The 18,103-nt window shown below is 38.9% G+C and overlaps 1 protein-coding gene across 19 annotated transcripts in view; it reads right to left on the bottom strand.

The window, feature by feature from the left end:
* Window positions 1–9,293, bottom strand: part of msi2b (musashi RNA-binding protein 2b) — a 242,108-nt gene extending 232,815 nt beyond the window's left edge. For all 19 annotated transcript variants that reach the window (XR_014534699.1, XM_083548636.1, XM_083548635.1 and 16 more), the window contains exons 1-5: window positions 9,035–9,293; window positions 8,564–8,604; window positions 8,185–8,266; window positions 7,607–7,691; window positions 3,491–3,532 (exon numbers count right to left, since the gene is read on the bottom strand). Coding sequence is in view for 18 of the 19 variants with exons in the window: in XM_083548636.1 (XP_083404762.1) it covers window positions 3,491–3,532; window positions 7,607–7,691; window positions 8,185–8,266; window positions 8,564–8,604; window positions 9,035–9,096 (312 nt within the window). In the remaining variant the exon portion in view is untranslated. The remainder of the gene's footprint in view (window positions 1–3,490; window positions 3,533–7,606; window positions 7,692–8,184; window positions 8,267–8,563; window positions 8,605–9,034) is intronic.
* Between the last annotated feature and the right edge of the window lie 8,810 nt (window positions 9,294–18,103).

The following is an 18,103-nucleotide window of genomic DNA, read 5'->3' as shown; positions in this document are numbered from 1 at the left end:
AAAAGACAAAAGAAAAAAAACCGAAGAAATAAAAAAGAGACATCAGCCGTTGGCGGCGTTAAAGCCGCCTCACCTGCTTCACAACTGAGGTGGTCATTCTCGCATCGCCATTTTTTTGCTTTAACTAATCCAAAAAGACGCATGGTTTGATTTCCGCTGTCTTCAATTTTACTGCACGTGTAATTTGGCTAGCTAAGACGCAAGCTCTAAAAGAGGCAGATCTGTCTTGTTATCATAGATGAACACATTCGTCGCACCCCGCTGCAAATCTCTCATCCCTGAGCAACTCAGGTTCTACACGATATTTAAACCGAGCTTCACAGACATCAAAGATGTGTGACGGATTAAGCAAAGGCCCTTTTATCAAATCTGCTTTTCTCAAACAGCAGAGAAACACATGCTGAACATTTCCAGCTAGCAAAGAGGAGAAAATAGCTACATTGCCAAGCTGTCAGCACGAGGGGCAAAATGAAAGCAGCGTGCAGTGGTGATGGCGGAGAGGGACTGAGTCACGCCTGCACGTAGATCTTAATTGGCATTGGATGGCAGCAGAGGGCTGTTTGTTGATGGGAGACTTTCGGGGGGTGGAGGATCTCCAAGCTGCCTCGTTTCCTCAAGAGCCAGGGTCCTCGCTACTTCACAGTGGCATCTCATGGACTTCATTAAAAACTCAACCTTCAGTTTTCCCTCTCATCAGCGAGCCACTCCCTGAGCAACGTCTGCTGCTTTGTATCTAAGAAGGTGTGAAATATTTATTTTTGCTTGAAACAAGCACAAGGCAGGGAGTGAGGTTGGGGATTAAAAAGAAAAAAAAACAGCATGGCAGACACATACATGGGATAGGGAAAAAAATTAAATTGAGAAGGGAAAAAAAATGAGACCACAGCAGGAGTAAACTCAATTCCCACCTCCTTTTGCAAATCCCAAGCCAGGCTGAAGCCTCGGAGCTGAGGATGTAGCTCAGGGAGCAGAACAAGTGCAGGCATTGTTTTGACAGCTCTCGTGGTGGTAAATGCCAGGACGTCTCTCCTCTCAGGCTTGTTGTCTGTTGTGTCTCTGCTGAAACTGAACGATCCTATCATGCTATGTGCTGGGTCTTTTTACTTCCTGTTTTTTTTGTCCTCCCCCAGCCAATTTTCTCTTCATACACTTCAAGCTTAGATTGCATTTTTGAAAAGAACGTCACTCATTAGGCTGATTATTGCCAGTGGCTTGCAATTGGCTGGTGAGAGTCTGGTGAAATAAAGTCAGTGAAACAGAGGGTGGCTGCTTGGAGCTTTCAATCGCAAACTCATTACACAGTGTCTAACAGTGTTTGGAACTGGTGTCAGCAAAATGACACAATAATCTTTTAAAGGCTGCAAAAGCAATGGCCGGGAGCCAGAAGCGCCAAGAACAAGCACAAAGGAGGGGTGAAAAGGGTAAGATCTCCTGCGGTCCGGAGAAAACAGAGGCCCAAATTCCAGCGAGGACAAAACTTCAGCTTTGTCAGCTGGCAGACTAGCTTTTCTAACAGCCCATAACATTACAGCACTGGACTGCGTGCATGCACTGTAATATGATTAAGAGATTACAGACTCACCAGTACATGGCATATAAAAAGGCACAAAGTACAGCTTTCACCCTGTCCACACTATAATGATCAGACACAAAGGGAACCAGACAATAGGAATGCTTTCGGTAAAAGGCAGAAGGAAGAGCCAAGCTTAAAAAGAACTGAAGCGATAAAAATTTGATCAACCTGGATAGATTCCACCTACGGGCTTGTTATAACAGCATGATAGCTTAATTAAAAAGAATACATAGCTTTGGGGTAATGACAGTTTTCTCGGAGGGAATATCAGATCTGCAGAATCCTTTGCCTGCCCAATATCACTCCGAATATCAATTAAAATCTTGTCAGGACATGCAAAGATGTGTTATGCAAATGTGGTGTGAAAGACAAAACACCAAAATAGCAATAACAAAAGCAGCAAAAAAGCCATCCCTAGCCATCTCCAATGTGCGCAGCGCACACAGTTAAAAAGTTGATGGCAAAAACAAAAGCCCGTTTCAGCTGGTTCTCATCTGTAAAAAATAAATATTTGCATGTCTGTTCTTTGATAAAAAAAAAAAAAGTTGCACCTTTGTACGTTCATTTATAGGAATTACAACAGGACAAGTGAGTTTCTCTAAAGTTTCTTTTCCTCATATAGCTGGATGTCACAGAAATCGTGTCAGGGTTCATCTGGATTTTTATCTGGGTTTCATCTGGTCACCACAGTGTAAAAACAAGGTTTCCAAGGCTACCTGTGTAAAACTCCCATCCCTTAAATGTCACTCAAGGTACAGTCAGTGCTCATGCTTTCGTTTGGGAAATAAAAAGCAAGCCAGCATTGGATAGACAAAACAGTGTGGCTATTTAGAGCTTTTTCTACTTCACTGCACTTGTTTATTTGCACACGCTTACACGCTTCATGCCGTTGGGCTGCAGGAGGAGGCGGTAATGTATTTGCATCATCCTTACTATTTGCCAGTTGTCCAGGCTCGCAAATCTCCTCTTGTGATTGGAGAAGAGGGTGCTAATGTATTTGCCTGGAATTCATCATTTACCAGCTTTCCCGGCACAAGGAATAGCGGAGATACGCGAGCACAGAAGAAATGCTGCTAGAGCCTGGCGCTTAAATACCCCCATTCATTCTAAAGCCACTCTGAGCCAAAAAGCAGCATTCGGCCTGGGGCCCTGCGGTCTGCGTTTGGACCAGCCTTGCTGGCACAACAGTGAGAGAAACGGTGCGTCATTTCCCCTCCACTGATTCCCCACTTTGAACAGAATGGAAAAAGTTCTTTATTTCAATTAGCCAGCCAAGTGTGCTATGGACACCTGCCACCTAGCAAGCACTCTTTCTCTCTTCACCTCCTCCCAGCCACTTGGGGAAAATGCTGCCTTCCATAAGCTGATCAACAACCAGTCTGTCTCACTGAACCTCAAACTAATGCACTATAAAGCACTGATCTCAGAGCACAGATAGCAACTGCTCTCAAAAGGCTCACGGCACAGCCGGGAAGAAGCAGTTCAGGTGTAAAGGCCATGGCACAAATGCTCAGCAAACGGTAAAGTAGGGCACAGAGCACATGGCTAACATGTCTGCATGCATAGGAAAATCTCTGCCAAAATAGCCAATGAGGGTAGCGAGATAATACACATTTTCAACGCCAATGGCAGTGTTCATGTTTCTAGGTCATAAAAATAACATCTCTGCTAATGATCTTCCTTTTAAGTAAGGGCGACCTTACTTAAACATTAGGTTCATGAGGTAAGATGATGTTTTCATAATCTGGAAATAAGTGTTAATAGGCAATAGATAAATATAGAGCATAATAGGCAATCTGAGACCAACTTGCTAGCCATTACCTTCAGATGTATCTATGTCAAAATCGTTTGCAGATGATAAGCACATGACTAAGATGTTTTTTGGTTGTTGTTAATTCAAAGTAAATGTTTTCTTACCTTGGGTTGAGCACGTCTCGGGAAGGCAACTTTAGGGTCAATCTATTAAAACAAGTAAAGGAAACTTTATGAGTAAAATACACACTATGGGACTATACACACTATGTTTGAATTTGTAACAACAAAAACAAAGATATACACATTTTAAAAAAACATAGTTTGTCCGATACACACTTCAAACAAAAGCATTTTTTTCTAATTACAAGCTTCATGGATGCATTAGTCTGGGATTTGGGGGGATGAGGCTGACATGACAGAGTATGTATTGGTGAGTGCTGAAGAATCAGAGGAGGCATCGGATCAATACGTCCACAACCTTGTTCCCTCTAGAGGGATTATCGTCATTATAGGTGACTCCTTCCTACACTGTTACCGTCTGAATGAAAGACCTAAGGAAGAGCCGAGGTTTGAGACATTTCTCCTCTTAAGAATCAATCGTGGAAGCATATAAAACACGTCATACAATTCATCACTCCTAGCATGCACTGTGATCCAAATCAAATGATCTAAAGCATATATATTTTCTTCACCTACAGGAAAAAAATATTTGTCCTCAGCTGTATTACATATCAGTGGTCATGTGACATGACATAATATAAAAAAAATAAATCAGAGCAGAGTTCATGGTATTATGTAAGAATAATAATAAAAATAATAATAATAATAATAAATCTTAAATTCATAGAAATTAGGTAGTCAAACGATTTTTTTAGCTGGAAAAGAATTGCACAGGAATGTCCTGTTAAATAAAACAGATGTCAGATGATCATGCGTACAAGGACAGTCACACTGTAGCCTAAGTCTTCCATCAAACAAGCCAAAAAAAAAAAACAACATCTTGAAGGAAAAAAAGCATCAGTGGAATATTGCACTATAACAATCAAAATATTAATACTTTGTCACTTTATAAAAAAGGAAAGAAATTAAAGACATGATTGCGCAAAGGACTGATGAGGTAAACATGCTTTTCTGGGTAAGGAATTGTCCTTCACTGAATGAATTTGGTCTGAATAGAATGTAACATGTACTGCCTTTTAAAGACTCTTTCCAGTGGGAAAGCTAGGCTGTTTTTATTATACTTTAATTCATCCAGAAAAGTGTTTAATCTAAAACAGATTGCTTTTAGAGAGGACCGCAGCCGGCAACCAATTGTCAACACACAATGCAATTTTCACTCCAGGTTTTACATCTGCAGCTTATGTAACCGTTTTTTAATCAAATGTGAAATACTAAAGTGTGTCACACATTTTGTTGTGCTGCCTGGCTCATATCTATTCTCATACATTCAGCACCTCGGAAATTGCCAGTGCTGGTAAGGCGGGTGTTTAAAAAAAATAAAAAAATAAAATATGGACACAAAGGAAATAGAATACAAACAGTCCAAAAGGGATAAATAATTTATATTAAAATAGATATACAATAAAATAAATATGCTCACTAAATGGAAGCGTTAATTAGTCAATATTGTCTAGCGGATTTGAATTCAATTTGAATGTATTTGATGTAGATTAATTTTTTTGTAAAGAGTGAGTATAGTGCATTTTAGTTATTTTTTTGTCCATCTTTATTTTCTTTTCTCTTGTATTAGTCAGGTCTTTCAGCTCCAGGCTTCACCTTTATGAATGAGGTCAACACCTCAGGACTGAACCACTGAGCCATGGCTCAGCTCAGGGTATGACATCACGAGCCGAGACCCGGTAATCCCTGCTTTAGCCACCATCACTGCCGTCCTCGTGATCTCAATCTCTCTCAATCCTGGACGCATGGCTGCTAATGCTCACTGTAGTGCTTTTCTATGTTCTTCAAACACTCATTCAAAAATATTGCAAAACATCACAAAAAACACCGTGACCTTTTTTTTATTTCTTGAGTCAGAATCCTAAAGCTATGTCTGTACAAAGCGATTATGTAATGCCACTGACCCAGATTTGTCGGCGGAAATATCGGACAGGCGCAGGATTTAGAGGGCCCAGTTTCTAAAATGGATGGGTTTTTAGCGCTTATCTGAGCCACGTGGCCTTAAATATGGCACCATTGTGTGTTTACCGGCTTGACCCATATGCCTGGCTTGTCAGTTGCACACTCCTAGTTTCATACATCATCCATATTCTTCTCATCACATGCCACTTTCGCATTGTGCATTAATAATTGCTAACATTTTAATAGAACACGCTTATAATTGCTTTAAAACAAGGTCAACAATCCTATTCCCAGTCATCTAGCCTGGTCTCGGTGTAAGAAATAAATTGAACAGGCTCATCTGCAGAGGACTAATTTAGCATCGCAACCTCAATTGAGCAACTCAAACACAAGAGCTGTGTCTCTTATTTAAAGCCTCACGTAATCAATACGGCAGCAGAGAATCGCATACATAATATCATCCACATTAAGAACAAATCAGCAGCTCAATATTCTAAACAAAAGTGAATGTGAAAATGGCAATTGTTAGTTACATTCAGACTTCGAATCAATTTAAAGTTTCTTAAAAAAAGGATACCAAACAAGCATTACAGATGAATAGACAAATAAATGTAATAATATGTATAATCTAATATTTGCAATCCTCATAACAGTTACATTCACTCAAAGACTACAACTATTCTATCTTAATACTATATATTTAATATACATATTAATTAGAGCAACAATTATTATTATATTAATATATAATTATTATATTAATACACAACCAATATTTTGTTTAACTGGACCAAATCCGTGAAAAAAAAATCCTTTTTGAAATTATGGTACAAAAACTATTCAAAACTCTTACATTAAAAAAAAAAGGCATAAAAGAACTACAGTAAACACTGGGAATTAAGTTTAGAACAACACCTATTCCCAGGGAAATAACAGCAACATAATCCCTTTTTGATTTCTCTATAAGTATTTTTGCACTCAAGATTTTCCTTCAGCACATTGATGTTGTTCTTTTTTTTTTTTTTTTTTTTTACTGGTAAGGAAATGATGTTGGGCTTTTTGTCCACAGCCTTGCAATTCAAAATCAAAGCTTACTCATTCTTGACTCCCACTGGCTTTTCAATGACAATCTCCAAATAATAAGGCTGCTGAAATATAACGTCAAGCTTTTACTGAGCCTGGAACAGCAAAATGTCTGTGCATGCTCAGTGCGCTTTTCAAAACGGAGCCTATCCGTCGATCCTGAGAAATTCACTTTGCTGGAGCAAGTGTATAAATCTTGCTTGCGGTGTGACTAACAGAAACATGGTGCTGGGTATAAAGAAAACGCTGCTTGTCTCAAGCAAACAGTCTAAGAACACTGGCAGACTGGCAGGTATTTAAAATAAAACCAGATTTTATTATTTAGAGCTAGAGACATTGTTACAATATTAGAAAAATTACCTACACTACTATTACACTAGAATAACTAAGTATAAAAACACAAACCTCCGCAAATTATCATTCTTTATTCCTAAAAAATGTGCAAAGAAATAGGAAATGGAGTAATCTTGGACAAAATTATAAGAAAGAAAGAAAAGCGCTATGAATGACATTATAATAAAATTATTATAGACATTAATTCAGAATAAAAAATAACTTTATTACATTATTACAAGCACATGGTCACCTTCAAACAAACTTCATTTAGAGAAGCCATAAATGCATCTTCACGACCACACAGCAACTGACAGATGTGTGAGTGTGCCTCTGTGACGTACGGTTTAAGATCGGCTCACATGTGTCTAAAGTGCAAAACAGGCTCTCAAGTCATACATCACTGTCTGTGTACAGCTTACTTTGTCTTGGCACCGCTTCAAAACAGCAATACTGATTAAACACGCAAACGTCCGACGTGAACATCGGACATCTCTAGCACCACGCTGTATATTCAGTACAAACGTCCCAAGAGTTGGTGCTCCAACTGACCTTTCAAGATACGAGCCAGATGTAATGGGGTGAAAGAGTTCATTACAGAGTCACCCATCTGTCTCTGCATTTAGAGCCTCCTCTGTGTGTGTGTGTGTGTGTGTGTGTGTGTGTGTGTGTGTGTGTGTGTGTGTGTGTGTGTGGGACAATCACCAATGCAATGGAGGATTTACAAAGCACAGGAAATGATTAAACACAAAGATAACACAAGGAAAAGGAAAAACATACCGTCTTTGAGTCTAATTCGTGGTGAGGTTGACCTAAAACTTTATCTACACTGGCCGCATCGGAGAACGTAACAAACCCAAATCCCCTGCAAAAAAAATAATGGGACACACACACACACAGAGAAAGAGAGAACACAGATGAACAAGCAGGCCTGATATAAACTTCAGTCATTTGTGTTTCAGGTGTATTTACAAAATATGTTTTACTTTTACACCGCGCATGAACAGCTGATGAGGCTGCCAGTGACATTGAGAGTAGATAAACATGCTCCGTGTGTGTGTGTGTGTGTGTGTGTGTGTGTGTGTGTGTGTGTGTGTGTGTGTTTACGGAAAATAGCACCCTAAATAAGATCTAGCACTCATTGTGCGTGTGTGTGCGTGCGCTAGTGAAACTCAATGTCACTGCATTCACTGATCCAGTAGGTCGGAAAAGTGTAGCACTGTGTTCCTGTGAATCCCGACACGGAATAATTCATTAAGCACACACACACACACACACACACAGCTCACCTCAAACGCACACGCGCGCACACACACACACACGCGCGCGCGCACATACACACATCGCACTGGGTTTACCTGGAGCGCTTGGTCGTGGGATCCCTCATCACCATACATTCTCGGATTTCTCCAAATTTACTAAAATAGTCTCTAAGGCTGTCTGGAAGGAGAAAAGGAACAGAGAAAAGGTACATAAGCAACCGATCTCGAACAAGTGCACTCAGTGTGTGTGTGTGTATGTGTGTGTGTGTGTGTGTGTGTGTGTGTGTGTGTGTTCGCTATTGCATTGTAGGGGTCGAATAGAGGACTTCAAATGATTAGAAATGAGGCATAAGAGATTGTCGGGGCGACGCGTCCCGAGCAGCGCACTGCATCTCAACCAACAACACAACACAACAGAACAGAACAAGACAAACACAACACAACACAAAGACCAAAGAGAAGCCTGAGCTCTTACCTGGTGAAGTTTGCCAGCTGAGGCCACCGATAAACATTTTACTGGAAGAGGAAAACACAGCAGAAGTGAGTCCAGATGTCACATCGGCCATTTTGACGTGGAGCTAACTAAGTCAGCTCAGCAGTGCACTACAATAAAGAGCCCTAAGCGCAGACAGTAGGATGTGTAAAGAAGGCGTGAGGACGTGACTGAGCAATGTGCTGAAAGGTGCAGGCCAGGCTTTCCATACAAACCAAACAAAGGTGTAGCTGAGCGCAGCCGGAAGCTCGCTCTCTCTCTCTCTCTCTCTTTCTCTCTTTCTCACTGTCGCTCGCGCTCTCTCTCGGGCTCTGTGGCGCGCGCGCGCTGCACCGCTCCGACCAGCGCGCTTTCGAACAAGCTGCTTTTATTCCTCCCAGCGCGCTCGCGCGCCAACGGACCTGAGCCTGAAGTCAAGTGGTGTTACAATGAAACATAATTGCGTCTTCTTACCCTGGGTCGTGTTGCGAATCGGTCGGACTCCCGGACGTGGCTTGGCTCCCGTCTCCTTCCATCGCAAACCCGACTTAAAAAAAAAAAACAAAACCACCACACACACACACGCAGGCAGCAAAAAAAAGTCTAAGGCGCGCAGTCACTGAGCGAACGGAGCCCGGAGCGCCGCGCAAAGCGAATCGCACTGAGCCGGGAACGCGCGCGTCACACGTGGGCTCAGCTCTGCCTGGCTCCTCCCCCTCACACCCTCCCTCCCTCCCTCCCAAGCCGGCGAGGCGGAGTCAACGCGCGCGTCACTCCGAGCCTAACACATTGACGTGCAGCCCGCTTGGCCACGCCCACAAGCCGGCGCCGGCGGTTTGGTCGGATTCTAGTGCGACCCGCAGGGAGCACCGGGCGCGCGGCCATTACGTCAGCGTTAAGGGCAATACACGGGGTATTTAACATGATAAATACTTTTGCACTTTCCCGGGAGATCCAACACAAATCGTGCGATCTGTTTTACTCGAGTATTTATTTTGACACAGTGTGAACAAACTGAACCGGAGTAAAAAAAAAAAACCCAAGAGACGATTTGTCTCCGTTTGTCCCTGACCAGGTGTAAAATAGTCTAGATTATAAATGATCGCGTTTTTAACAAACGACTTTTAATTCTTTAGAAACGAAATTGTCGCACTTGGGAATACCATTTCAGGATATTTCTTTTTTTTTTATTTCCATTAATAAAGACGATTCTCTATCAAAGTCTACTATGTAATAACTATCAGAGTAGAGTAGTGCACATTAAAATCGAGTTATATACGATAGAGATTTAATAAGTGATAAAAAAAATTATATAATACTACACATCATAGAAAGAGATAGGCATTATAAAATTATATGTGAAAGCTTTTTCAGGCAGCGTGGGTTATTAATGCAGATAATACTGCCACTATAGTCAGAGGTATAACAGTGCCATAGGACAATGACAGCATTGGAAATGACAGTGATGGACGATTATCTGCTTCTGATACCATGTACATGTAAAGTAGCAGAATGTGTTCGTGTTGCATGTGTAATATGTAGTGCTATCAGTGGGAGCAGAATGGTGTTTTGTGTAACATTCCGAAGACTGGATAACCCAAGCTTGAGCTTATATGTTCAGAAAATTGAGACTAGAAGGGCCAATATGGGGAGAGGGAGTAATCAGGGCCCCTAAGTGGACATCCTCTAGGAGTCAAGTCTAAATTTTCAAGATGTGGGAGCCCTTAGAGACTGCATCTGCCCAAGGCATGGCATCAGAGCTCTTATAGATGTTAGAGCAAATAGGTGAGAATGTCTTACCAGCAAATAAATATGTTTTAAACCAAATGTGTTGAAAAGCCTTAATTGGTTTTGTGGTCAGTGTTGCATTCAAATGCATCAGACATTTATCCTTCTATACTTAAACGATCAGACGAACATTCAATAAGATAGTCCAAGTAAGAAGCAACATGTGTGGCTAGGGAAATAAACATAAAATGTACTTTCCATGCCAACATCTAAATGTATGCTTATTGCACATTGTCCTCATGTGCACACCGCGGTCCCGCAAATACTTGGAGAGAAGGAACATGAAATATAATGTATTCACGTAATAATTATTGTAATTATATATATATATAAATTCATCTTTTTTATTTTTATCCTTAAGCATTAAAATACCAGATGGGATTAGTGAAGACATGATAAAGATAAAAGCAGGTACACGTGTATATTAAGAACATAGAGGGGGGAAAAAATTATAATTAGAAAATAAGATTACAAGCATTAAAAAATGGGGTGTTAAATGTACATGTAATCAATGCCAAATGCTAAGAGTATAAAGATTTACCCCATCATGAGTTATTCATTTAACAAAATGCAACAAAAATCATTTCTACATTTCAGGAAAAGAAGCCCTCTAAAAGGTGAAAGAAAGGTTTCTCCGTTTAATATAAAAAAGAGAGAGAGGCCTCGGGGAAGAAGTTGTGGATACTCAGTAATGTTCCACTGAAGGCAGTTTATTTTTTTGCAGGTCCATTTAAGAAGAGGATCCGTGGGCTGTAGACAGCTCGTCTCTGTCTCCTGTCCTCCTCGAGACAGATTCTAGACAACATATTCACCACCAGAAGTGAAGAACCCACGTCAAGTTAATGTCCAGAGGAGCATGGCTGAGATGCTACTGATTGGCAGGTGAACTCCAGCATTTCACCTCACTGCCTGGCAGGCTGCCTGTTGGTAAACTGACACACTAGCACCTATGGGGCACAAGCCTGAAACAAAACATCTCTCTCATTTCAGACTTTTTTTTCCCATTTCTCTTTATACTGACTAAAAGCTGAAAAAAGTCTCCCAGAGTCTCTTTAAGAGAGCTGTTAATGGTTATTTTAAGAATACTGAGAACAATGAATATATGAAACTAATATAGTCAAAATTTAATAAATTATACATATTGAATAGAACATTTACAAACATGTAAATGTTAAAAAAAAAGAAAAAAAAAGGGGGGGATGATAGTAATTGGGACGATTGTTGAAAGAACCTGAACATGGTTAAGAGAGATGATTTGTTCTTCCTGATTGAAATGTTTTTTTTCCAGTTTTAATAGGAATAAGCACCACTGTTGGTGCTGATCCATTTCACTCTAATGCACTACATCATTTCATTTTAGATTAGGCCTGGCAGAATGGCTTAGAGGCTATTTACAATAACCTAAATAACATAATTTCATAATACGATCTGATAAGCATAATGGTCAGCAGCATATTTTGTTTAAATAGGTTGCCTTTCATGCAGCATTAACCTGAAAATAACATCTAGCATCTAATTCAAGTCCACAAGTGTGGAACTGAAGTGTTTAATGTCTCCCCTGATATTAGATCGAGGTTTGATTAGTGGGAAACATATGATTGTTTGTCAATAGAAAATTACACTATATCGTTTATAATTTGTATTCAACGATATTATGTGATACCCTTTTATCTCCCAGTGGATTTACAGCCATACAGCCAATTCATTTTCCATACAAAGCATGTTATTGATTTAAGACAAGGCTTCAAACACTTGCATTAGGCAGAATATGCAAGCCTTCAGTGTATTATTGTAATGGTGTATACCATGTGTATTCACATTATCTGTGACATACCCTGAGCGGTGACTGGCTTGATGAATGTTAACGAACCACAAATCAGGAGATGATTTAAATGCATGTGCGTGAATATGTGGCTTATAAAGTAACTGTTAATTTATGCTGCAACCCCGCCATTATCTGTAATGTTTCCAAGAGTCCATTAAGTCTTCGAAAAAAAAATAAAAAATTCAGAAAGACGTCAGATCCAGAACTCGTGATTAAAGTGAAGACTAAGTGCATGACGGAGCTTTGCCCAATTAGAGGCTGTGCTTTTCGCAATTAGAGGTAAATTCAATGTGCCAAACATCTGTAAAATTCAATTTGACAATAAAAGTAAAGGGGGAAACCTTCAACACATAAATGAATAACATGACAAATAGCGTGTCTAAGGAGAGTCTTGTAGATATGGTGAAGTAGTGCAATTAGTATACACTGTCTTTTCTTTTATTTAAAACCATTCTTGCAATGGGCACCATCTAGATAGAAAATTAGGAATGCTCTGGGGATTAGGGAATCTTAAAAATATCAAAAGATAATGATTATCTTAGAGAGAGAGAGAGAGAGAGAGAGAGAGAGAGAGAGAGAGAGAGAGAGAGAAATATATTATTCATATTCATAAGCACATATTTGTATGCACTTTTTGAACTTCCTATTCAATATTTAGTCCCCATTTGCTTTTATAAAAACTTCTGGGAGGGTGTTCCACTAGATTTGTGAGATTTGTGGTCATTCAGCCACAGGGGTGTTACTATAGTAAGGGACTGAAGTAGGGTGAGGAGACCTGGGGGTGCAGTCAGTGGTCCAATTCATCCCAAAGGTATTCAATAGAGTTGAAGTCAGAGCTCTATAGCAGGCCACTCAAGATCTTCCACTTCAATGTATCTTCAACCGTATCTTCATGGAGCTTGCTTTGTGCACATGGGTATTGTCATGCTGGACCAGGTTTGGTTTCCTAGTTATATTATAATATTATATTATTTCCATATTGATGGAATAGTCAGGTGTCCCAATACGTGTCCATATAATATATATTTCTTTTTTATTTATTTAAGTTTATCTAAATATATGTAACAATAATAATGGTGCTATAAAAATAAGCATAGCTAATAAAATATATATAACATAAATCAACTTCAGCAATGTGGCAATCAATAATGTATAATGCTACAATATGGTCTGAACTTGAGTAATGACTATGTTATAACCCAAAGCTCATATCATAAAAAAATGCAGCCTTGATCAGATGACCTGTTTGAGTGTGCGGTGTTTTTAAATCCTTTGCATGCTTTTTTTTGCTGTTCTGTTGATTCATATTGAAAAAATATTTTTTTTTAAATACAACACTCACTTATAAACTAACTCCTTGAGCTGCATTGTGATGACTGTGCAGTAATTTGATGTGCAGCTTTAAAGCTTCGTTTTTCCACGAGTGTGTTATGGGAGACTCATAACTCCTTTTTCGCAGTCGGTGAGCCGCAGTGAAAGCTGCTCTTACTCACTGAGCTCAGTTTCATTCACATCAAGGACAAGAACACTGTCCTTTCCGGTGCTTTCCCTTCAATAAGTTACGGTTCTTCACAACAAACGCAGCTGCTCTATTCGTGAGCCTGGAAAAGGCCTTCACATGTACCTCCACACACGTGCAGAGCTTTTTTCCTGGTGTGAGATAGCTCAGTAAGCAGATGAAGCCTGTGAACAGAGAGGTGTTGGAGGCCTTTAGCATGCTTTTATCTGCATATTCTCTTATTCAGTCTCAAAGTCCATCTATGCTGAGCCATCCCTCACTCACGACTGCACTACAGAGGCTTACTCAGAGGCTATGAAACATCTGAGTTGCTCTGCCTGACTCACTGCTGTCTGACAACAAAGAAACACAGGCAGTCATACCAGAGCTGATGGGTTTTAGACACTGTTACCCAGAGGTATAATGAGAAGTGAGATTCACAACATTTTGCAATTGATCTGACACTAGAAACACAAATTGAAATGCTGGCCTCGGGAATTTAGCAACTAAAATGAACTTCATAATAGATTTCAGACACAATAGCACTGTGCCTAATTGTTCCCGTGAACCTCCGCGATCCTCTCCAACAATGTTGTGCTGACAAAATTGTTTTAAAGGACTGTGAAGTGAATAATGGGGGAATTATGAATTAGTCATAATTGGTAATATAGGGTTGTTTCAGGTTTTATTATACAGTGTAAATCATTATTCAGTTATTAGATTAGATTTAAATCCAATATGCCTCGGCACCCATTCACGGCTCTCTCAAAGAAACGAGAGCGCTATAAAAATATATAACATTCGCATGAATGAATATGTCTAACTCCCTATTGTATCTCATTATATGTGGAATTCAGAGTTGAGGAACCTGCTGTTTCACTGAATTAAAAGACTTGCAGTGACCTCTAAAAACTGAATTGATCTGGTGATGAGGAAAAAATGGAGCGAAGGCATTTGAATGAACAGCAAATATGGTTGAGTGCACTCATTAGAACCATCTGAGCTTTATAAGGCCATGCAGCTCCCCCTATTTGACCGAGAACCCAGACAGGCATAAAGTAGATTAATTCACTGAGTAAAACAAGTGAAGCTCAAGTGCGTAAAGAGTTGATGATGATGATCAAATGATGAACTGTCGCACCATCTTGTGGTTATATCGCGTTACTGCATTAAGGCCAATTTAGAGCATATACTGAGGTCGTGGTACAATCAAAACTGCTTCTAACTCTGGCCTCAGTAGTGTACATTATTCACTAGGAGAACAAGGAAGGTCCCACTGTAGAAGTAAAAAAGAACACCTGGGAACTTTTTTTTTTGCACAATTCTTGCCCCCAAAACGTTTTTCCCAAGAAAATGTCCCAATTTTATAACAGATGTGTTTAAAAAAGTTGAATTAGCTACAGGCTATAGAAGTCAAATATCCCCAAAAGATACCAAATTCACCAGTCCAATGCTTTTTTAATACACTTACAAATTAAAGAAAATATTGCACATCGTAGTGGTATTAACAATTATATTTACTTTTGCACTTTAAATATTGAGCATCAATTCTTAAATTAAAATTAAATAAAATTAAAACTGGAATGAGGTCCGGATTGAACTAATCTAATACTTTCAGCTTCTTGGACTTGGACCCTTTTAATGACATTATGGCCATCAGTGTTTTACTGAAAAGAGGTTTTCTTGTAGGATTACCCTATTTTTTTAGCTTTATTTATCACCTCCTTAATGCTGACTAGATTCTGAGTTCTTGATTATGAAAAGAATCCCCACAGCACAATGGTACCACCACCATTATTCACATGCTTCACCACCCAAAACAAACATCAAACATGTCTGCCATCTTTTTAACTAATTCAGTATATGCTAGGCATTTTAGACACAATATAATCATCGAGTGTGCAAAATAACCAACTATATTAATCCTGGGTTAGACTTGTAAAGCCTTGTAGGGTCTTGGGTGCTACTTTATAATCAGAGGCATATTATTTCGTCTCACTTTATTACACCTACAGCCATGGCCGCAGGAAGTGGGGGTGCTGGGGGTGCTGCAGCACCCCCTATTGGCGAGAGAGAGATTTTTTTTAAATGCAGGCCTATTAAAAATATTTTGCACAATTTATAAATTCCTTATGAATATTTTAGGAAATGATTTTGACACACGTAGGCTATTAGGTGTATTTTGGATTTAAATTTAATTATTTAAATTATATTGATTTTTCAAGTTCATTTGTAAAGCGCGTTTCACACGCGCGGGTGATTTTAGTTTGGCTTTCTCTGGCAGCGCGCAAACATAGCCTAAATGCCTTGCCCTTGTGGAAGATAAAATTAGCTCTTCGTACCTTTTACAACATGATATCAGAAAAAGAGATCGGTGGTCTCTTTCCTGCTCGTGTTCCACATCCCTCTCAAAGCGCAGAGCGGTAGGCTATAACGCGTCTTTGTGTGGAAATATACAACTTTTTTTTTTTTTTAATGGATTCAACTTTATTATATTATGTAAGTTACCAGTATTTACTGATATTTATTTCAATGCTTTACAGGATTTAGTGTGTTGTTTCTTTGTTTTTTTTATTATTTCTATAAACAACCCCCCAACCACCGCAACACCGCCGGTAAAAAAAAACAAAAAAAAACAAAAAAAAACAAAAAAAAAAGTGCCATCGTCAAAGCCCTATGTTATTTTTTAAAATGTATTCTAAATAGGCCCATAGGTTTTTTTGTCAAAAAAAAAAAACAAAAATAAAATATAATTTCACAGCACCCCCTGTTCAATATTACTTCCAGCGGCCCTACCTACCGGGTCTTTTATAAACAAGTGCCTTTTCCATATGGTAAATTGTAGTTCTGTAGTTACTTTCCCTGAATTATTCTTTCGCCCTCTAGTGGCAGAAATCAACATATGTTACGTATCAAATCAACATAGAAATATTACAATAAAGTGTTTGAGTGGTGTATGTGTATATATATATATATATATATATATATATATATATATATATATATATATATATATATATATATATAATTCTGGCTCTGGTAACCTGAATGCATCAGCTACAATAATTATAATGCTGACAATTAAAATACATTATCAGCATAACCATTCCAGTGACTCATATTGTGAATGATCTTCCACCCAAATAGTCCTGTGTTGGTCCTACAAAACAACTAGCATGTTAGAGTAATCTGATAAAGTCATGAGACAGATATGACAAAAAATTTAAAAAGTGTGTGTGTTCCTAGCTAAACACAGCAATTAAAAATGTAATTAGTGTTGGATAGGCAGGAATCTTTACAGATGCACAGCACAAGTGTATTTGATTGTGCCCCAATAACAAAACCAATATACCAAGTAATGCACCTGTAGACACATTTGTACACATAATTACATACTTATCCCTGAAAATATTGTAACAGCAGGACTAAGTTATTTTTTACTATAAACTGGGGACATCTGATTTGATAACCATATAGACTGTATAAAGAACATTACTTATAATCTTACATTACAGTACTCATGTTAGTTCTCACTCTCCAGTGTTCTGTATTGTTGAAAGATTTATGATCACACTCTTGATGTCACCCAAATGAGGATGGGTTCCCCTTTTGAGTCTGGTTCCTCTCAAGGTTTCTTCCTCATAACATCTAAGGGAGATTTTCCTTGCCACAGTCAACACGACTGCTAATCAGGGATAAACGCACACCATTCACCTTAACTGTTGGTTTTTGTAAAGCTGCTTTGAGACAATATCTGTTGTAAAAAAAAAAAAGCTATAGAAATAAACTGGACTTGATTTGGGTTTAATATGAAAAACATTGGCGACAACGGCTCAAAATTCCAGCTTTTGTGATATTCACTACCTAGATTTGTTAAAGCACTTAGACCAGGACTCCATTTCATTGAGAGGTTCCTCAATGCCTGAGTAATTTAGTTTTTTTTATTTTATTTAACAAAGAATAGCTCTGAATGTCTACTCTTGATTTGAGCCCTGGGTTTTACCTGTGAGGACTGCATTTGTTGTGAAAAAAATAAAAAATAAAACCCACATAAAGACATTCTGAAGTGGAGAAAAGAGGAAAAATATAAACCAGAGGCACAAACACGGGGCATAACCAATAACACAATATGGAATGTCCTGAAACTGAAAGAAACTAACTGCCAGACAATAAACAGGTAAACAAAGGAAAACAACATTAGTAGAGAACAACATTATAAAAGCTGTAAAGACCCATACACCAAAAAGTGAGAGTCTCCACCAAGCTGGGGTGAATGGATCACAATCTACCACAGTATCAGGGAGTAGAAATAGAAATGCAATACCACAAGGTTCAAACAGTATCAGCAGTAAGAATTGAAAAGCCAGATTGAAATTTACACAGAAATACAGAGATGGGCCAGAAACCAAGATTAACTTCTACCCAAGTGATG

Source organism: Silurus aristotelis, assembly GCF_946808225.1.
Source record: "Silurus aristotelis genome assembly, chromosome: 8".
In the NCBI taxonomy this organism is placed as follows: Eukaryota; Metazoa; Chordata; class Actinopteri; order Siluriformes; family Siluridae; genus Silurus; species Silurus aristotelis.
This window is presented reverse-complemented; position numbering and strand designations above follow the sequence as displayed.